The 22,778-nt window shown below is 42.6% G+C and overlaps 1 protein-coding gene across 7 annotated transcripts in view; it reads right to left on the minus strand.

The window, feature by feature from the left end:
* The window catches only part of CDYL (chromodomain Y like), a 241,096-nt gene that overhangs the window by 165,161 nt on the left and 53,157 nt on the right, over nucleotides 1-22,778 (minus strand). The window contains exon 1 of one of the 7 annotated variants that reach the window (XM_042985825.1): nucleotides 17,132-17,155. The exons of the other annotated variants lie outside the window; for them this stretch is intronic. Within the exon in view, the coding sequence (XP_042841759.1) occupies nucleotides 17,132-17,155 (24 nt within the window). Of the gene's footprint in view, nucleotides 1-17,131; nucleotides 17,156-22,778 lie in introns of those variants that run through there. 7 annotated transcript variants of the gene reach the window in all.

The raw sequence follows: 22,778 nt of genomic DNA on the forward strand, positions 1-22,778 counted from the left end.
AATATACATAAAATAATATACTGTGATTAATCAGGGTTTATCCCAGAAATGCAAGGATGGTTCAACCTCATAAAATATATTAATATACCATATCAAAATATTAAAAGGAAAGGGGGTAAAGTGACAATCTCTAATAAATTCAGAAAGCATATTCAATATAATTCATCAACCACTTATGATTCAAAACTCCTCACAAACTAGAAAAGAACTTTAACTAGATTTTTTAAAAGCATACCTAGCAATTATCTATAGCTTTTACTGAATAAAATTTTATAGAACTTTTAGAATTAGAAATAAAATAAGAATACTTGTTATAACTTTTTTATTCAACACTGTACTGGATGGTTCTGGCTAATGTTGTAAAAGAAAAAAAAAAACAGGTATGAGCATGAAAAGAAAAAATGTAGTTATCCCTATCTGTACAAGATTCTAAAAGAATCTACAAACTTTCAAATAACAAGGTAGTTGAACAAGGTTGTCAGATCTAACAAGCAGACACAGTCATTTTTCTATGCACAAGTATTAACTAATTTAAAAATATAACTTTAAAGAGATTCCATTAACATAGTAGTAAAAACTATGGTTTCTAGCAATAAATCCAAGAAAGTCTGTGCAAAACTTTTTAGACACTCATAACATTACTGAAGAACCAAAAGGTGAGGAGGGACAGACGGAGGGGGAGAGAGATCCAAATGAGGGAACATGCATCCAAGCCCCATGCTCCTGGATCTGGTTCCTTCTTGCCAACTCCGGTAAAGCATTCCAGTTACTGCCCTCCCTCCTGCTTCTGATTCATTCATTTCCCCTTCCTATTATCATCACACAATACACTATAATTTCTCCTACCTTAAAAGCAAACAAACTCAGGGGCCTATCTCACCCTCCTGGTTCCCTTTTCATAAAACTAGTCATAAGAATTGCCGACAATCATTAATCCCTCCTTTCCCGTTCTCTCATGAGCCCCAGCCAGGCTCTCATGCCCGGTCCTCCACCAAAACAGAGGCTGCCAAATGTTACAGTGAATCCTCAGTCCTTAGCTACAACACAGAATACATGGGGGACATTCCCCCCTTCTTGAAATGCTCTTCAGCTGGCTTCCAGGGCACTTCTCTCTCCTTTCTCCTACTTTCCAGGACACCTCACTTTTCAGTCTCCTTTTACCGAGCCTTTACCTCCTCCAAGGTCAGTATGTATACATAGTAACACCTCCCCAAATCATCCCCCACCAAAGCACATGCCCCAACCTCTAAGCTTGTAGAGCCTATTGCCCCTCAACACCTCCACCTGGACATCTATACAGCATCTCAAACTTAACATGTCTAAACTCCAACTCCCATTTATCCACCAGGAGCTCCCAGTAAAACCAAAGGTGTGCCTTACTTGGTGACAACTGCCTGAATAAATGGCAAATCCCATTCTTCTAGTTACTCAAGCCTAAAAACCCAGGTTCTATTTTTCTTCCCATTCCCTCACATTCAATGTCCAATCCAGGAGTAAATCCTGATCAGCTCTACCTTCAAAATACACCCCCCCCCAATGCAATCACTGCTCACTACCCGCCCCCCACCCTCCTCCTACCATCATAACCACCACCATGGCTTCAAACTACCATCATCTTCTGCCTCAGTTATTTTGCCAGCCTACTAATTAATCTCCCCACTTCCTTCTTGGTCCCTCTACAGTTTATTTATATAACATCTACCATAACTTTGAAAACTTTTTCATTTGATTACACCATTCCTCCAATGGCTTCCCATCTTAGTAAAAATAAAACTCAACATTTTTAACAGACTTACAAGGAGCGTGCACGTTGGGGCACCTGGGTGGCTCAGTCTGAGGTGTCAGACTCGGTTTCGACTCAGGTCTTTTCTCATGGTTTGTGAGTTAGAGGCCTGCATCTAACAGTGCAGAACCTGCTTGGGATTCTCTCTCTCCCTTTCTCTCTGCCCCTCCCCTGCTTGCTCTCTCCCAAAATAAATTAAAAAATAAAAAATAAAAAAGAGCGTGCACGGATCCCACTACCACCCCGACCTCACCTACCATTCATTCTCTCCAACAGTCTTCAGACACAGCAGCCTCCTCCTTGCTGCTCAAACTCACAAAGCACTTGCCAGCCTCAGTGGGGAATTCCTTTGTTTTCAAGTCCCAAGTGTCACCTTATCAATGAGACTTTCTCTAAAAATTTACATAAAAATGACTCACACTCCAAGCCACTAGAAGTATCCTAATTAGTCTGCTGCCATCATTAGAATATAAGCTCCTTGGGGCAGGGACTTTATCTTTTAGGTTTGCTGCTGTATCTCCAGTGCCAGAGATTAATCCATACACCCAGTGCAGCATCAATCCCAACCCCAACGTGTAATTCAACATGATGATTCCAATGTTTAAGTGGAAGAGCACACCACCAAGAAGAGCTAAGAAATTTTTCAGAAAAAGAGAACAAGATAAAACTGGTAGGGCAGGTTTTTAAGATGTATTATAAACCTAAACAGGGTGCCTGGGCAGCTCAGTGGGTTGAACATCCAATTCTTGATTTCGACTTAGGTCATGATCTCATAGCTGTGGGATCAAGCCCCATGTCAGGCTCTGCACAGTGCAGAGCCTGCTTGGGATTCTCTTTCTCCCTCTCTCTCTCTGCTCCTCTCCTGCTCATGCTCACCTGTGCTCTCTTGCAAAATAAACATTAAAAAAAAAAAAACCATACTAATTACAACAGTGTGGCATGGTCAAGAAAAGACAAATACCAACTGAACAGAAGAAACTGACCCATACATAAAGAAAACTTTATACATGGCCGAGATGGCAAACAAACGGGGGAGAGATGGACTATTTAATAAATTGTGACAACAGATTATCCATATTTTAAAAGCAAATCATATCCCAACTTCATATCATACATAAAAGCAAACTGTAGGTGGACTAAAGTTCATCCTGGGGGAAGAATGTCCTCAACAAGAAACAAAATGGGGAAAATCTGTCTACATTAAAATGTAAAACTTAACATGTAACTATATTACAGATTTAAATTTTTTCAAGAATGAAGACACATCACAGAAGATATGTGCAAGATGTATAACAAAGAAAGCATCCATCACAAAGAACTCCAACACATCAGTAAGAAAAAGGCAAAAGAAAAATGGACAAATGAAAAAGGTGTTTAAAATTCTACATTTTTTCATGTTACCTTCTGTTTTCTATTAAATGGCATGCATATAATTGTTTTTCTATTAAATAGAATTGTTTTTATAAAATAATGGTTTTCTGTATACATCCATTCTTCTAACTGTACTTAAGTGTAGAGAGGTCCAGAATAGTGGTCCTCTGTGGTTCACAGAAGTTGATTACAGTGGTAACACAAAGAACAACGGTTTTTCCCCTCTTAGACTTTCTTCTTCTTTTCTCAGTAAACATACACAGGGCTTTCACACACAAACCACGAGTAAGGTGATGAGACCACGTAAATTCTAAGACTATGAAATTCAAAGGCCCTGTCTGCCAAGCGGATGTCAGCTGGTTCAAGTACTGACTTTAAAATGCCAAACTCTGATTTCAAAGAGGCTGTTAACACAAAACATTCCCAGAACTTTCCTCCTGTCTAGGACTGCCCTCAGACAGTCTTCTGAATATCCTCTGTGGCGCCAAATCTTTACTCCCTGAGGGAGAAATGAATTTTGGAATGAACTAACATAATTCAGGACTGTAAGTCTAGTGAGTTACATTGATGATATGTTCTAAATCAAAAGTGTTGCTCACAAACAATATGAAGCATCCTAATAAAGAAATCCACCATTCAGGCCTCAGGTTTGTTCCCTCTGTATCTCAAGATCCTCAAACTTTGTAATTTCCACATACTAAATCTATTCAACCCTATGGAATCAGTTACACAATGAACAGTGCTATCTATTGGTGACAAAAATTACATGCGGATTTGACACTGTTCCTCTGTTTCTTAGGAACGTTAATGCTTGCCACTGTACATCAGTCTTTTAAGGATTATATTGGACATGTCTTCTCTCCTTTAATGTACTCTCCAAACATGTTACTTTGCTCTATTTCTTAAAAAAAAAAAATCACAGGAAATGTAAGATCATCATCGTTTATATTGATCATCTCTGCAGCAACTTTCAAATTCTCTTCCAAAGTGAGCACCTGCATATTTTCTGTGGACAAAATGTTGGACAAATGGACTCTTTGGTCTTTTCTCTGTTTTCATCAATGTGTTGTGCTTCATTATAAATCATTTGTTTAATTTGAAATCTTTGAGGACACTGAAAAATTGCTATCCATGATGGTGCATTAAGTTCATTCTCCCTGCAAATCTGTTTAATCTCATGCAAAGCTTATTCATTTCCTACCCTATAATTAGCCACTCATTTTTAGGTCCATACAGATTTCCAAGCTGCTATGCATGGGAAACCTACTGGCTAACTGTGAAACTGCAGGAAATTAGTGGAGCTTCCCTGTTCTGCTTCCACAAACTACATCAGAAGATGCCACTGCTTTAGTCACATCTGCTCTATGTTCTGCTTATAATAACCTCAAGTATGGTGACCACGGAAGAAAAGGCAGACTATGGTATTTATTAGGATCCTATCTATCTTTTATCATGGAGCGACCATCATCTGTTAACTTATACTACAAGGAGTTTAAGAAACCCTTATAACTTCAGCCCTCATAGCAAGGAAAATGGCTTTTTCTTGGTTAAGGTGCAGTGTATATCATATAGACAATAACATCTCCAACAACTTACAGTAAACCCTAAACCACAGAGGTAATGCCTCCCAAACTCTGAGAAGTTTTTATGTAGCAGGCTAATGCAAAAGGTCACCTACACATACCTAAATATAGTATTAAGTCACGTTATTAATTGCTCATTAAAATTTATCAAGCAAGATTTTTTAAATTTAAGCGATCTTCCCATTTAAAAGGTTTCATCAGTGTATTTATAAATTCTCTTTAAGAAAATTTTCAAATGCAACTTTTAACAAACACAAATCATTTCAAGATGTTTACTAGATAATTTTTTGCTAACTTTTGCTAACATATATCCAAAATAGATAAGAGGGGTGAAGAACAAATCTTTCTATGTGTTTGTTGTTCTTCTGTGTCATTATTGATGTTTTATATATAATAAATAAGCAAAACCTTGACTATATGTCCTAAATTGATAATGATGTACAGCAGGTGTGAGAAATCCATTCTCAAATCCAGAGAAAAGTATGCTTGTTTCACAAGCAAAGAGTAGCTGGGTTTAGTTTGAAAGTTTACTGTTTTACAAAGGCAGAAAGATTCTATTGTTCACTTGGTTTTTTCATTAAGAACCGGAAGCTAAACTCTTCTGAAAAGTTCGATTCCATATTATATGGAGTGCAGCAGGATGGGGCTCCAAAACAGAGGGGTCGGATGAGAAGAGGGACACAGAGAGCAGGTAGGTGGTAAAGGCAGCAACTCTCGGTCTCATTTCCCTTGACCCAGAGTTAGAAAAGGCCAAAAATGCAAGAGAGCTAAAGAAAACAAAACAAAACGCAATTTGGGCACAAATCTTAGATCCAGAACTGATCCTACAACAACGTTCAGTGATGGGAGCTTCTGATACACACCTTCCCTCAAAAGCTGAGAAACCACTGCAGTGGCTGTGAAGCCACTCTTTCCCTTCAGGTGGGAGGTCCTGGAGTTAGAACCACCAGAGTTCCTGCCCGCTGGGATTCAGAGAGATGCCTGGAGGCGGGGAGGAACCAGCCCAGAGCTACCCCAGCAATAAGGACTGTGCAAAGGCAAAATGTGAGCACAGCCAGGTCTAGCCGCCCCCCCCAACCCAATCACTCCTCTTACTTCCCTTACTACTAAGAAAAGAAGCACAACTGAAAACCAAAAGGGCCTGTGACAAGGTGAGGGTTCTAGCTGACCTCACATCACCCAGGAAATTATGGGAAACATTTCCACTGATTCAGTGAAAAACATGAGGACATCTCTTCACCCAGGCGAGCAGAGCAGATAGTCAGCTGTATGGCAGAAGGACTCTGGAGAAACACTTTTGAGTGGGGGAAGGTGGGGCAAAAGCACACAAAGATGAGAACTTCCATCTTACTTTTAGTTCTCACCTCAATCACCCAGGAGAGTGAGGGGCTCAGGAACACAAAGGGGCATTCCAATCTTCTGCCCACTGCTCCAGAGGAGAAACAAGAGTGCTCAAAGCCTTGGTCACATTAGTGTCCTTATTTTCTCCAATGTTTCCTTCTCAAGCCCTAAGGGGAACACTCTTCTTCAAGGGGAGACCTGTTCCACTACAGGAAAGGCTGTTTAAAAGCTTACCAACTTCTAAGGCATGTTGCTCTACTGCAACAGCAATCAGCTGAGACAAGGACTCCGTGGTTTTAGCCTTCCTTCCAGTGGGGTTATGCATAGAAGAGGCTGGAATTTTACAACAATCCTTTCCCCCATCCAACCCTCCACTTCATGGTTTTGGTCTTTTTCTCCCCAAGGCTTGGGGGGTGCATATTTACTGTACTGTAAAGCTGTCCACTCATGACCACAATCTGTTTTCTGTTGGTTTCAATCAGGTTCCTGGGCAATCTGCATGTGTCTGGTCTTAACACTTAAGTCCCTCATGCCAATGTGTACCCACATACCTTGACAAGATCTCATTCCACAGGCTTTTATTTATTTTAAAATATTTATTTAAGAAATCCCTACATCCTATGTGGGACTTGAACTCATGACCCCTAGAGATCAAGAGTCACATGCTCCTCCGACTGAGCCAGCCAGGTGCCCCTCCCTCCACAATCTTTTAAACTCATTCTACATAATCATTGCAACCTCATCATTTTTAAGCAGTCCGAACTTGCAGCTACTTAGGATTGTTTCCCTGAGGAATACATTTTTAGATATGCATCTATCAATTTAATCAAGACATTCTCAAAAAGCTCACTTGTGAGCCGAAGCTAGTGGTGTTGAATGATGGCATATAAAATAATTCCGGAGAAAAATTTTACTCACATGTATACTCTGAGGGAAGAGTACTACAAATCATATTCTAGTTAGCACCCTCTGCCACATACACATCTCTCTCCACCCTAGAAATGGTAATAAAATAATCATTTACTTCTTGCTTTGAGCTCAAAAGCTCACCTGCATACAAGAGGGAAGTCAGAGGATTAAGACAGGGGACCCGTCGCTGGCCAAGAGTTGGAGAGGTGGCTAACCTCCACCTCGGGTAGACACCTGGGGTGTCTGAGGACTGTCAGAGTCCACCTCTGGACTGCATAAAAGAAAAGCAAGGTAAAAAAAACGGCAGTGAGACAGCTACTTGCCGGGCCAGAGCTTTGACCAAGGCAACAATCCAGTATGGAGGCTGGGGTCAAGAGTCAAAACAGGATGAATGAAGCCTCAGCTCAAAGGGGACCTGGCAAAGGGATGGAAAGCAAGTGGAAGGCCCCGGAGCTAGACATGAGAACAAGAACACTCAGGAGGGAAAGAGGAGATGGAAGACAGGAAGTTTTCTAAGGGGTGCTGGCCTAGCCCTTGGGTAGGGAGGAGCTGTAAAGCAGACAAGCCCCATTCCACCAGGGACCCCCGAAATGCTCTCATGACTGACTCCAAGAACAGCAAAATCATTCTTCTAAGTAAAGAATCAGCAGACAGTGGAGACACGAATAGCTAGTGCTGCTTCTCCTGAACACCCAGCAATAAGGTGACTTTAGATGGAAAATAAGGATCTTTAAACTTCAGTCGTAAGAATTACTGAAACAAGATTTTAAAACACTTTTTTGATCACTCAATTCAAATATTCCCATTTACATATCACCAAACCAGCTAATAATTCTTTTACCTCACATCATCAAGGAAGATGGCGCCAACAGCCCCCGCCCTTACCCCCGGGTGCACACACCCAGCAGGAGATCAGGAGTTGTAGGAAGACCATAACTGATGGCTCACCTTACCAAAACATCAACCTGACTCAAAGTTTAATGGAGAAAAGCTAAGTGTAAGTACTTTTAAGACATTTAATATCAAACCAAAAACTTTTCTATGGCATACACTGTTAACTTCACTAAGGTTAAGGGTAACCTGAGAATTCAAAAACAGGCCAAGTTTGCATCAGAGAGTTCAGTCCCCATCTCCATCGCTTTATGAGGCTATCTGATCGCTTTCTTCTGCTGTTAGGAATACTTTGGTGGAAACTCTGGAAAACACACCACAAAAATAAACTGAATTTGGGGTGCCTGGGTGGCTCAGTCAGTTAGGCATCTGACTTTAGCTCAGGTCATGATCTCACACCTCATGGGTTCGAGCACTGCATTGGGCTCTGTGTTGACAGCCTGGAGCCTGGATCCTGCTTCAGATTCTATGTCTCCCTCTCTCTGTCCCTCCTCTGCTTGCACTCTGTCTCCCTCTCTCAAAAATAAATGAACATTAAAAAATAATAATATTAAAAATAAAAATAAACTGAATTTTGTCACTTACATGCCAAAACTTTTTTTAAAATCATGTTTGATAGCTCTTTTCATAAGGATGCCTTTCACATTGCTCTGTGGGGCTCAGGAGCCCCTGCTATCCATGACCTAGAAGTGCCATCATCAGCTCCTCTCATGAGCAAGCTTATTAATGTCAACTCACATACCTGTGACAGCCTCTCTCCCTTACCAAATACCTGTTCCCAACATGGTAAGTTAGTGAAGTCCAAGCATATTATGCCTAAAATAAAGGAAAACAGTCTCTAAGAGAGACACAGAGCCATTCAATGTTTAAGGGGTGTGACACCTTTTTCCAAGCCAAGAAGCCTGGTTCTCACATATTCTAAATAGCTGAGGCTTCCACATTAGTTACATTTTAAAATAAGAAATGCTTCTGTATGCAACTCTGTGATACCCTGGAATCCTAAACAGTAAACTACTGATGAAAAATGGGTACATTTTAACCAAAGATATTACGTGCAATCAACATTGTTGAGCATTACCAACGAACACTGTGAAAATATCAACTTCTTAAAAACTTCACATGGCAGAGCCCATTATAAATGAAAATAAGGCAAAAAAATAAAGGCATTTCCTAAATATATTGTGGTTAACTTCTCCAACTGGAGATTATTTTTAGACATCTCGCCCCCTACACAGACACTTCTCACCAACAGCTAAACATAAATACTGTGACAAACATTTCGAAATACTCTTTCTAGGAACACAATTTTCTTCCAAATTATTTGTATCAAATTTAGAAATAATTTTCCTCCAAAACACCATGTAGAGTTTTTTTCCAAACAAGATACCTAAATGCATAATTCTCACATATATGGTATAATTTAAAAAAAAAAAATGTGACTCCAGTCACTGTAATATTTGTATTTTAGATAAAATCAGCAATTATTGACTGCTTGCCACATTCAAGTCTTCAGATTAAACACTGCAACAAACCAAAAAAAAAAGCCAACCATTCCAGGGAAAAATATACATGATATTATTTAATACTGAGAGAAAGTAATACTTACGTGCAAATAATTAATAGTGCAAAAGGAAAAAGCCAATTAGTCACTTGGAGGGGAGGATTCCTGCTAGTTGTGAACTGTAACGGAAGTCCTAAATGAGGAGTGACACCATGGCTGGCAAGCTGGGGTATCCACCAGTTAGCGACTGGAAAAATGGCAACACAAAGGTAGGAAGGGACGGGCTGGGCAGATGTGGACAAAGTAAGTCAACAACCATGTCTTCAGCAGCTCAGACCAAATGAACAGGCCAACCTCAGGTAAAGGAAAGCTAGAGAAGATACACTTATGTATCAGAAGCTGACAGAACAAAGATGTTGAACATTTTTGCCATAGAAGCAGTAGATGTGTAACTATTTTTGTAACTATTACATCCATTTTCATAAACATTTCCCTTGAAATCTAGTTTATACTTTATTTGCATTTTCAATTGACAAATCGACAAAAGAAACAGATCATATGCAAACCTTATTATTAGAAAGTCTCACAGAGATACATTGATATAAAACTAGAGAACACCAAAGTCAAAGAGAGAATCTTAAAAGCAACCAGAGACAGAAGACAGATCTCCTGTAAAGTGACTACACCTGGACTGACAACAACCTCCTTCAGCATAAGGGGGAAGCCAGAAGACCATGGAATAACACCTTCAAAATGCTTAAAGAAATTGACCAATTAACTGGCTTTATTTAGAAGATACTCTTCCTAAAATGAAGGCAAAATAAAAAAATATCCAGATAATCAAAAAACTAGACTTTTCCACCAATAACTCTTTGCTACAGAAATCTCTGAAGGATATACCTAAAAAAGGGAAAAAAAATAATCCCAGAAGGAAGTTCTATAATATAAGACTGATTGATCAAAGAAACTGGTAAAGATATAAATAAATCTAAACAAATATTATCTGTATAGAATAATAATGTCCTGGGGTGTCTGGGTGGCTCAGTCGGTTGAGCATCCAACTTCAGCTCAGCTCATGATCTCACAGCTCATGAGTTTGAGCCCCACGTCGGGCTCTGTGCTGACAGCTCCGAGCCTGGAGCCTGCTTCGGATTCTGTGTCTCCCTCTTTCTCTCTGCCCCTAACCTACTCTCATTCTGTCTCTCTCAAAAACAAATAAACATTAAAAAAAACTTTTTTAATAGAATAATAATGTCCTATTTCATCAGTTTTTTTTTAAAATGGACAATAATAAACACAGAAATAACAGCATGTAAACAAGTTCAGGGGTGGATCAGAGTTAAAGGATTCTAGAGCCCTTGTACTGTCAGAAGTGAAGCTAGAATATTGCTTAATTTTTTAAACTGAAATACAGTAGACAATGTTATATTAGTTTCAGGTGTACAACAGTGACTGGACAATTCTATACATAATGTTGTGCTCACCACAAGTGTAGCTACGATCTATCACTGTACAATATTACTGCAATACCACTGACTACATTCTCTATGCTGTATCTTTCAGCCTTTTGACTCCTTCATTCCATAACTGGAAGCCTGTACCTCCCACTCCCCTTTGGTTTAACTGTAGAGTTCATGTATGAACAATTTTGAGAACAGCCACTTAGAGAAATAGTATATAACTTCGAAACCGAATCAGTGAAGTTTTAATATGGTTTTAGTGAGGACTCCAGCTGAAGCAGAGCGGAGTCTGGCAAAAACGATGTCAGAGTAGTCAATGAAGAGCAATGAAAGTCAAGCCTTAGCTCAAAGATCTCAAGAACAATTTTAATACTTGTTTTGGGTCACAGGTCCCCTTGAGAAACAGATAAAAGCTACTGAGCCTCTCCCTCAGAAAAAGTCTCTATATGAATTATGTAAACAAATTTTCATACAAATGTGAAAGACTTTTCCCAGACTCCCCAAAGAACACAGATCCCTTAAGGCTAAAGAGAATTAAGTTTGTGTGGGAAACAGTAAAAAGTTCTCCCCATCTCAGAGTTGAAACCACATATGCAGATGAGGAACTAAGTGTAGAAGGAACAGCACAAGGCATAACATTTGGGGGCGGGAGATTCTAGAGGGAAAGGGTCAAGAATGGAAAGTCATTCCTATAATTCACTCTTTCATTACAGTGTAACTCAACAGTTATGCAACTACTGCAATATTTGAACTTTGGAAAATAATGACCAGAAAAAAATACCTAGTTTTAAAGAAATGTAAGCACCAATCTTAACAACTTGATGGACAAGTGGGCCATACAATGAAGACAGAAAATAGAAATTATAGCACCCTTAGCTAGCTTCCTAGTGTTTTTAATATTCCCTTCCTGGAATGAGTCAGTTAATAACCAGCAACAGTCTAAGAGCCTGCAAAAAGGACTAGTGTGGTCCATGTGGAGTTCTTCCTCTGCAAACGCAGGTCCCAACCCCACCCCACCTCAACGTGTGGCTTCGGTGTTAGAAACACATACCATTGCAATCCCAAGGCTCCTACATCCACCTACATGCCATAAAAAAGCTCTTTGGAAATACAGATTCTGGTCTCCACCCAAACATTGAAAACTACATCCTCATGGTTTGGGCCCAAGAATCTGATTTTAAAAGGGCTCCAGGGGTGCCTCAGTGGCTCAGCTGGTTAAGTGTCCAACTTTGGCTCAGGTCACGATCTCACAGATCATGAGTTTGAGCTCTACATCTGGCTCTGTTCTGACAGCGCAGAGCCTGCTTCGGATCCTCTGTCTTCCTCTCTCTCTCTGACCCCTCCCCACTCTTTCTCTCTCAACAGTAAATAAATGTTTAAAAAAAGGACCCCAGATGATGCTGTTGCACCTACAAACACACATGATATAAAAACCACTACTCCCCATTCACAAAAATTTGACTCCTATTGGCTTTGTGCATCACAGATATTCAAAAGTGTGAATCAGAACACGGCAAATTAGGTATTTCCTATATACCACGAAAATATCTCTGGTGGTTAAAATCATTACAGAGCATGAAGAAAAATTCAACAATTCTTAGATATTATAACAAAAACAGAAAAGACTTACTCTTGTACATAGGAACTGAAAGAAAATTCAGAGGAAAAGCACATGGCAGGTCTCCACATTCTTGTTTAGGCAAATAAATAATATTCTCAGCAATTCACATTCAAGATAGTGTGTTAATTTTCAAAATCCACATTTGACTTCACTATCCCACAATCAACTCTAGAAATCAAACAACTCTTCTTTTTCTTGGTCATTCTTCTAAGAGCCAGCACACACACAACAGATGCAGGCTTAACATCCATGGAACATCTCTTGATCTTTGTGACTTCCATTTTATTTACAACTGCGCTTCTGGTCAATGGACATAAAATTCTTGTGGTGCATAGGAGAAAGGAGCAATCACATCCTAAAGTAATAAGAAAAATTCTAAAGACTTACCTTTCCCCCAAATCCTGATTATCCTTCCAAACTAATCAACTTTAAGAAATTTTTATAAGCCAGGTACAACTTCATTCCTAAAAGCTTACTTCCATTTTTGATAGACTGGAATATGCATGTGTTGGAGAAACATTTTCTCAGAAGGCTAGGACTAGCTATAATCTTACTAAAATTTAAATTAGCTATTATAATCACTCTCAAGGGGGGGGACCCCATATCCACTGAGAAAAAAGGAATTATTAAGATATACACAGAAGGAGATGTGTCTCTATTTTACTACAGTGTTGACTCCTTATTCAGTCCCACATGAACAAAGTCTTATGGTGGTTATTTGACAACTGGATAAATTAAAGTCCTCTTGATCTGTTTTCTTTGGTGATATAATCAATTTTTATTACTGGGATTATATCAATTCCCAAATATCAAAGGAAAACACGTCTGGTTTCAGGTTTGAGAGTTGGGTGGGTTTTTTTTCTTTAATTAAGAATGGAAGATATGGGGCGTGTGGGTGGCTCAGTTGGTTAAGCATCCGACTTCAGCTCAGGTCATGATCTCGCGGTGAGTTTGAGCCCTGCGACGGGCTCTGTGTTGACAGAGCCTGGAGGCTGCTTCAGATTTTTTGTCTCCCTCTCTCCCGCTCCTCCCCTGCTCACACTCTCTCTCTCTCTCTCTCTCAAAAATGAATAAACATTAAAAAAAAAAAAAGAATGGAAGAAGACAAAGATGTTTCCTAGAATAATATAATTACTTAACACTTGGGTATAGCACTTTATCAGCTATAATTGCTTTTACATTCTAATGTCATGTAAGCTTCACAATCCTCTGAGGGAGTTATCATTGTCCCCATGTTACTGATGAGAATGTTCAGGAGAGAGAGTTACATAAGACACACAGCTGTTCCCTTCATTATATAGCAGGGAGGAGTGGAACCCAGTCTAGAGCTGGGATTGCAGCTGGAAGGACTTCCATTACTCCACACTCCACCTCCAGGTGCCTCAATCTCAGTTCCAGAGCAGCTGGTCATCTAAAGCACAGGTTAGAAAAAGAAATCCAGCCCACTCACTGCTTTTGTGAAACCCAAGAGCTAAGAATGATTTTTACATTTTTAAGTGGTTGGGGGGGGGTCAAGAATATTTTATGACAGGCAAAAATTATACGAAATTCGAATTTTACTGTCCATAATTTATTGGAAAATAACTCATTCATTTCGGTACTGTCTACCACTGCTTTTGCGCTACAACAGCAGAGCCAAGTAACCAAAACAAAGAGTACATGGCATGCAGGGTCTAAAATATCAACTACCTGGTCCCTTACATAAACTTTGTTGACCCCTGATCTAAAGGAAGCTGGTCTTTTTGTGAAAGCTATGAAGTGCTCAGTATGAGTAAGTAAAAAATTTGTCTTTCCTAATCCCAGCTGCTGGAAATACAGGGAATAAATCCATTTTTATCTCCAACAGAAGCTCTTCCAATTTTGTAAGGCTGATGCTCCACCCCACCTTGTTTCCTTATTTTTTATTCACAAACATGGTCACAATAACTATTTTAAACACTTACGAAGAACCTATTGCCACATACCAGGCACCATGCTGAGTCCTGGAGAGCTCATTTCTTTTTAGGTGACAAAACAGAGGCTTAGCAATCAAATAACTCACCCAAGTTCACATAGCTTCTGCAAACCGGTGCTCTTACTATATACCATGTTACTTCAAGAAGCAACACTTTGAACTTCCTCCTTTGTCAATGTATCCCTACAGAATTGTAGAATTTGAGACCAAACATGGAACTTCTATTTTGATTTGGGCATAACCGAATAAAACAAGGCAACTAATAATGTCCATGACCTTATTACTAAAATATCTTAGTGTTCTCCCCAGCCTTGTCAAATAGCCTGTTAGACTGTAGTATTTATTTACAATTGCATACTGCCTCACAAGTAATATTGCCTTGATCAAAACAATACAGTTCTCTATCTTTAGAAACAAAACCAGGCCTTAGGGAGGCATGTTAGATCAGTTGAAATAGAACAATAACCATCACTTACTGAGTGTTCACTGTGGGAATTGTAGAGTATGATTTACATTTTTTTTTTCATGTAAACTTCACAGTTCTGAAGGTGAGTATTGATCCCAATTTTGCAGATGAGGAAACTGAGCTTTGAAGGTAATTTACCCAAGGTAACAAAGTTGGAATTCAACAACTAGGTTTTCTGACTCCAAATCCAGGCTCTCAACCACTAAACAGAACTTTCACATATCAGCTTTCAATAGTAATACAGACACAGAGTCATAGTGTTGCCTACAAGTAAAGGAAAAGAAGTTAGAAAACTCACCTATCTAAAAAATACCATCATATTTTTTACTCTCCTTTCAACTATACTCCTATAGCTTTTTTTCAAAACTAAAACAAAACCCAGAATCAAAAGGTCAGTTGTGCAAATGTATCATTTCTTTGCAATGTACTTATTTCTTCCCCAATAAATGTTGAAGAAATGAACCATCCTCATACCTTATGCCTATCTCCCTATGGAACTTCCATAGGGCTGACATTCAATGAACATGCAGAATGAATGCAAATTTTGAACAAAATGTTACTTATAAATGAATTCTGCTAGAAAAGTAGTGACTAGAAAACCTGAAGACATGCATAAACAAAGAAAGAACTAAAGTTAGTTCACAGTGCACTAGTGGTAAATGTATTGTCTTCAGGATCATAAGATACAACTTATGTATAAGGTGCTACTCCACCCAAACACCAATTGGAATGACTTAAATGATTAGGTATTTATAACCACAAAAAATAATAAAGAATGAATACACAAACCCAAGCCAGCAAGAAATAATCTAATGTAGAAACCAAAATCCCTCATATGTACTTTCCCAACTGTATGTCAGCCTGGAAGATCTGCATCTATCTTAACTTCTGCTTAGGGACCTTCCCCATGCACACCACTTGCTTTCCTAAAAGGGAAACTTCTTGAGGACAGGGAGATTTTTTTCCCTTTTACATACCCAAATGACCCAAGATAGTATCTTGAATACACTAGGGCACAGCTAATGTGTAAAATGGTTGAAGAGAATGGGACGTTTTCAGTGCCAGCTAAGGTACACTGACCACATACAATGTAAGGGGAGGTAACAATCTCACCATTATTTCTACAGAAGGCAGCCTCCTCCTGAGAACTTTTGCAGGACACTTGCTTTTAAAAAGCAACAAAAAGTTGCTAGAAGGCTATCTGTTGGCAATAGAGTGCCGTTCTATGCCAAGAGCAGTAAGACACCCAGAAGACACCTCAGAAGGTTCACCTGGTACTTAAGGTTCGTCAAGGGTGCTGGGTCTCTACTTGTTACAGACGCTTACTTAAGCCCCTAAACACCCAGGTCCCTAAACGCATCATAAAGGTGAATCCAGAAGAGTATCCAAAAGTTTTAAGACTCTCATAAAGATGTATTTATAAATACATATAAACAGAAAATCATTTATCCAAAAGAACAGAAAGCCTTCCAAGCTTCTGTACTCCCAGGAAGTCTACTTTGAAATACGTCAAGAAGTTACACCGAGACATACAAAATATGTCTAAAGATCTAAACAGATAACTCCAAAACTTGAAGTTGAAGCTGGCAAACCCTTCGTTCATAACTTATAGCTCTGATTGTGCCCTTTCTTACTTGCAACGCTGCGGCGCAAATGAATGACGGTGTATCAGCGTTAAATTTAAATTTCCTGGCTCTGGCCACAATGCTAACCTAATTAAAGCATGTGGTCAACGTTTAGCATTTTCGGTGCGTTATTTTGCATCGCTTTGGCTAGCAGCAGAGCCGAGACAGTTGCACTCTTCCTTTCGGCGCCCCACTCCCCAAACCGGAGGCAAAACCCTCTCCAAAACGCTCTATTAAATGGACAGGAAAAACACCCCCGCACCGCCTACAGACCCCGCCAAGCGGTAACAGGGGCTTCACACCCACTGCCCTCGCCAAGAACACTTTGGGCTCAGTCTGAGCAAGTCGCTGGTGTCAGCGCTACTTCCCCACGGCCGGAGCCCCCCCACGAGCTCGACAACTCCGGGGAGGCCCCCCCCGCCCGCCGGGCCCCTCAGAGCAGCGTGGTTCGGGCTCCCCTCGCACACATTTCCCGTCCAGCAAACTGCGGCCGCGGAGGGGGAGGGGGCGAGGCGGGCGCCCGCGGCGGAGCCGGGCCGTCGGGCTGGACGCGGCCGGGCCGGGGCCGGGGAGGGGCGGCGCGGGGCGGGGGCGGCCCGAGGGTCCGGGAGGGGGAGGGGAGGTACCTCGTACAGCTCCTCGGAAGCCATGGTGGGCGGCGGAGTTGCGGGCGGGCGGGAGGGGCAGGGTCGGGGCGAGGCGCCGCCGCCGCCGGGCGGCCGACACTTTGTTTCAGTTGGGTCCCTGCGTGGCCTGCGCTTCCTGCTCCCGCTCCCGGCGCCGGGAGCTCAGCACGGACGAGCCTCTCACACTCACTGCCAGTGCGGGCCGGCGGCGGCGGCGGCAGGGTTGTGCGCAGGAGCAGCTGCGCAACGCGCCCTCCGCGCCCCGCGCTCACTCCCCGGCGGGCCGGCTCGGGCTCGGGCTCATCGCGCCCCGCCGCGGGGCCGGGCCGGGCTGGGGCGGGCGCGGCGGCGGTGCACGGCGGCGCGGCTGGCTCCGTGGCTCCCCCTCTCCGGTGTAGTGCAAAAAGCTTCCTACTTGCGACCAAAAAACCTGCCCCGGCTACTGAGCATGCCCAGTGCGGCCGCCCGGGCCCGGCGGAGCCGCGCTCCCGCGCTCCGGGTTTTCGGACCGCCCGCGCGGGAGGGGCGGGGAGGCCGGCGGGGCGGGGCGGCTGAGGGGAGCAGTGGGCTCCGCTCCGGGCCGAGGCGGGCGGGCTGCCGCCGAGAGCAAGCCGGCAGGAAGGGGAGGAGCCAGAGAGCGGTGGGCGGGGCCGAGGCGAGGCGTGGGCGGGGCCGCGGGGAGCGGTGGGCGGGGCCCCGACTTCTCCAAGTCCCCTCGCGGGGGGTCGGACCCGGCTGCGGCGCTGTCCGCCTGTCCGCCTCGACGTGGGTGCCGGGACCCGGGCCGGGCGGGACTGAGGGCCTCGAAGGTCGAGGCGACGGCGGCGGTGCACACTGGGGCAGGCACTGGCGGGCCCGAAGTTGGGCAGGGGGCCGTGGGAGCGAGCTTCCCGCGTCCGGAGCCCACTGCCCCGACGGCCGCGCCTGGGTCGCCAAATGCTCGGCCTCCCACAGAGCGCAGAGCTCCCGCCTCCATGCGCCCGCCGCGGACGCCCGTCCGGGGCCAGGCCGGCCCGCAAAGGGCAGGCGGCGTGGCCAGGTGGAACCCCCCGCCCTAACACGTGCCCGCCTCCCCCTCGGCAGCCGTCAAGACCCGGAGCCCGAACCACGAGCCCCGCTGTGTGGCCCGGAGCGCTCCGGGCACGCTCGCTGGGCGGCAGGCCGGGGGTGGGAGCCGGGGGGGGGAGCCCGGCGGAGTCGAGGGCGGCGCGAGGGCGCGGCTGCCTCCACTCTGCCCGCAGCTTCCCCCACGCCAGGCCTCCCTGTTCCTCTTGGAGCGTCCACCTCCTCGGAAGGGGAGCTGGGAGGAGGGGCCAGAATCTGGGCTCTGGGAGGTCTGGGTTCTAATGGAACGAAGCTGTCAATGGGGGGAACAGCGTGGACGACTAAAACGACAGGCCCTCGCGGTCAGAACAGCTATGGGCTGACACTTCCGACACTTCTTAGGAGAGATGGGCAAAGTGGGGACGGCCCGCCTGGCTAGCTCCCAGGACACACCTGCCGGGAGACTGGACGTGTCTCCATCCGTGCGGAATGAGGAAGGGGCTTACTGGCTCGACTCGCCCAAAGAGCCAGCAACTTCAAACTGTCCTCCCGAACTTCTCCACGGGACACTACGTAAACATCGTTTCACATTCTCTCCCCACCCCCTGCACCTGGAAGGCACACTGGAGTCTACATTTTCCCCAAAGGGTCCTCTGCTGCCACTGCCTCCCTGGTGCTCTATCTAGCGCTGGTTCCTAACCGACCTCCCACTCACCAGGCTCCTCCCATCACTTTACTTCTTAAAAACCAATTCAATTGGGCCCCAAACACACAGTTTAACTACCACAGGGCTTTTCACAGACCCCGCTGAGTTTCCTGCCCTCCCCACTCCCGGGAAGGAGCACAGCGCTTGCCCTTAAGTCACTTAAAGTCCAGTCAACATTCTTTTTACGCCGTGTCTCTCTACCTGCAATTTCCTGGGCCCGGAACGCTCCCTTTCAACCTTACACTCCAGCTCCGACGTCACCTCAAAAGCATAGCCTTCTGCCTTCCAGGACAATATGCCACTCCCGTCTTCAGCGGCTCTTGAAGCCCTCAGGCGTGCCCCCATTGAACGGCTCATCTTACTGTTTTAACTGTTTCTCCACTTTTCCTCGCACGCCCATTTCTAGGCTGTGACCTACCAGATCTCATCTGCAAATTTGACTCTCCAGCCCTAGCTCCATTCTTTACATACGAAATAAGTTTTTATTCAAAGAGTTGGAATTCCAACGTTCGCAATAAAGTTTTATACCCACACATCCAACTTCCATTATCAATGCTTTGACAACAGAATCACAAATTAATGGCCGACCTCCTTTACCTGCTAAGGAGCTCTCAAGCTCTGCCTCTTTCCCTGATGGCCCAGCCAGATTCTCTCTGCCTTCTCCAAATATTTGTTTCTCTTTCCTCCCGCTTAACATTTCCATTATCTGCTGCATTTAATTATTGTCTTTCTCGCCACACAAATTCATCAACGACAGTTGTAAGTTCCCTGAAGGCAAGGACTAGGACTTCATATATAATCTGTGAAGTCTCAAAGCAATTACTGCACACACCTACTGCAAGTACCCAGATTTGCAGGAGATGGTTAAAAATCACACAAACATAAGAAAATACAAATAAAAACGAGATTCTCAATATAAAGTGAACAGACACATCTTACATGTAAACCCATGTGCAATGATAGGTTAATAGAAATATAAAAATAAACACTTCTTCTTCTCTCATGGCCACCACCCTAATTACTGCCACCATCAGAACAGAATTTAAGCACTCACAAGTTGCTCCACCGTGTGCTTAGTAGTCTGTAATGTTAAATACACTGTCTCCAAAGTCTCCAATACAACCACCATTACCAAGGGGAGAGGGGGAAGAAACAAGGATAGAAAGACACAACAACCATACTCAGATATATTGAGCTAGTACATTTCATATATATATATATATATAAAATCATAGTGCTAAGATGACGTCCGTCAATGTGGAGAAAGAGGAGGGAGGAATTACAATTTAAAAAAAGGTAACCCCAAAAAACCAATTTATAGGGACCTTTAATTCTGATGACCTGAATTATTTATGTTGCTGTGATTAGTCATCAATATTAAAACAATAACCACTGGGTAGAAGTCACCTCCATAACAAAGCGAGAGTAAGCCTTTCTCCTAAGCTCAGCTCCAGCTACCTCTCTCCTCCAACAATTAGTTGCTTTCCATGATAATTAAGAACACTGGCAAAGGAGACCAGTACTAATATCCAACCAGTGACTGAGAACTTGAGCAAATTTTCAACTGTCCACTTTGTTCCTTCTCATGTCTTCCACAGAAAACACCCATCAGTTTACTGAATGCTATTTTGCTTATGTATATATTTTACCTCAATTAATTCAAACTGTCTTACTTTTAAGCAAATTCTGCTTTCTTCGTTCATTTTACCATATAATCATTTATCGGTGCTCATAACAGAAGTAAATACATCCAAGACCATATAATGGCTTTGAATTTATACCACCTTCTTTGAAATAGTGAAGTCTTACAGTAGTTACCATGACCACGTGTGTGGGTGCTGTGAAAGTACTTTCTCAGTGAATTGAGAATAAAAGTGAAATCACATCCCCAAAACACATCAAGAAAGATATCTGCATTGTACCAAAAATATATGCAGCACAATAGTATGTTCTAGTAATATACATAAATCTCATGGATTACAGAAGTGGTCAAAAAGTGAGATGACATACATACGCAGTTAAAATACACATCTATTGGCAATAAGCTTCAGCTCTTACCTGACTTTGAGCCAGTGGTGGAGACCAACATAAATCAGTTTACTCCTTTTCCAAATTTATCTGAATTGGTAATTGACTATCAGCACCACTCAAGCGAAGACTCTTCAGATCCAGAGTGGAAGACATTTTCCATCTCAGCCTAAAAATGACTAATCTCAAATTAGAGGGTCTCCCCTTTTCCCATTTAACCGACCAACCAGTCGCTTCTTCCATTCTCCCAAGAATCTGCATTTCATCTACATTTCAATTCCCAGGCTCCCTAGAGGGAATGGGGGATGGGACTGGAAAGACAAAAGAGGCCAAAGGCAGGTTGGGTGGCTGTAGAAAAGCTGCTGATAATGATTCCCTTCATCAGTTTTGCACCCCAAAAGCATCTTGGCTACCTCCTCCAAAACCCCAAATTTAACTGGTTTTTATGAAGAAGTGAGTTTGTTTGTTTATGCACACTGTAGCCAAAGAGAAATTAAATACTGTTCTTGTTATAGAACATTCATTCCACAAAACTTGGGGAAATTCCTACCTCAATCACCTACCAAAAGAAAGTAAGAAAATTTCAAGCCTGAGAAGCAAAAGGGAGCAACAGAGAGAACCAGTCACAAGATGAATTCAGATGCTAGGCCGGTCTCTGAACTTAGAGCCAACCAGTTCTTCTTTTCTTGAAAGCTTAAATTGGATACCAGTGTCCTTTTTCTCTTCTGGACAACCAATAATCTCTGATTCTTGACTTCAGCTGCTGCTTCCTCCCCTGGCCAAATAATCAATCTTCCCATTTCAACTGGCAGCCTCTTGCTCCCTGCATCCATCTTGGTCGTCACAGGTATTATTCTCTCTGGTATCTAATCCAGCTGCCACACTGCTGTTTCCTGGCCCAATGCCACCCAATAATCTCTGCCCTAGTGATATTAATTCAGAGGCTTCTTCACATCTGATTTCACCAATTTCCTCTTAAGTTCGGGTTCCGACATTGCCTAAACCTCATCAATGCACAACTAAGGGTCCTTTTCTTTCTTAACTAGATTTAGTGTTTAATTGTTGTTCCTTTTTCTATTTAGCTAATGCTGATTCTACCAAAAGAATCCTTGTAATATGTATTTGATTGAAGTAATCAAGATTGAGAAAGTTTTCGTTCATAACGTCATCGTTACCCCATCTTCTGGAAAAAGAAAATGACCAAAAGTCATAAAGAGCAAACAGCCTTGAGGTACTGGCATGACCTTCTGGTTGACTTTTTACCAGGGAAGTAACTAATTCATTTTGGATTTTTTAAAAAAAGCACCAAAGGTAAATGTCCCTTTAATTATTGTGATGGATAATTATGTTTGTCATTCAACTAATACCATCCCAGTAAACTCATTATCTTCTGGCCCTTTCTAGAGAGAGATTATCAATAAGAGAGAGCCACTAAGCAGAAGATGAGTGTGGACAACATAACATAAAGACAACAGAAACATCCAGCCCACCAAAATTAGCCCAGGTCTAGAACAGGACTAAAATCTAAAGCAAAGATAAGAGATTCAAAATGAATTCAAAAGTAAAGCTGGGACCACACAAGCATACAGAAACATGTATTGGTGCTTGGTTTTTTCAATCACTGGCATCGGCTAGTACAAAGGTTTCAAATTGTGGTCCCCAGACCAGTAGCAACAGACTCAATCTGAAACTTGTCAGAAATACAAATTCTCTGGCACCCCAGAAATCTGTTTAATAAGTCTTCTACGTGATTCTGATACATGCTAAAGTTTGAGAAGCAGTGGTTTAGAATAGTTTTGTTTGATTCTTTGTTGTTGTTTTTTATCAAGCCACAGATTTCAAACCATTAACGGATCTTTAGATCATTTT

This window comes from Panthera tigris, chromosome B2 (genome assembly GCF_018350195.1).
Source record: "Panthera tigris isolate Pti1 chromosome B2, P.tigris_Pti1_mat1.1, whole genome shotgun sequence".
Classification (NCBI taxonomy): Eukaryota; Metazoa; Chordata; class Mammalia; order Carnivora; family Felidae; genus Panthera; species Panthera tigris.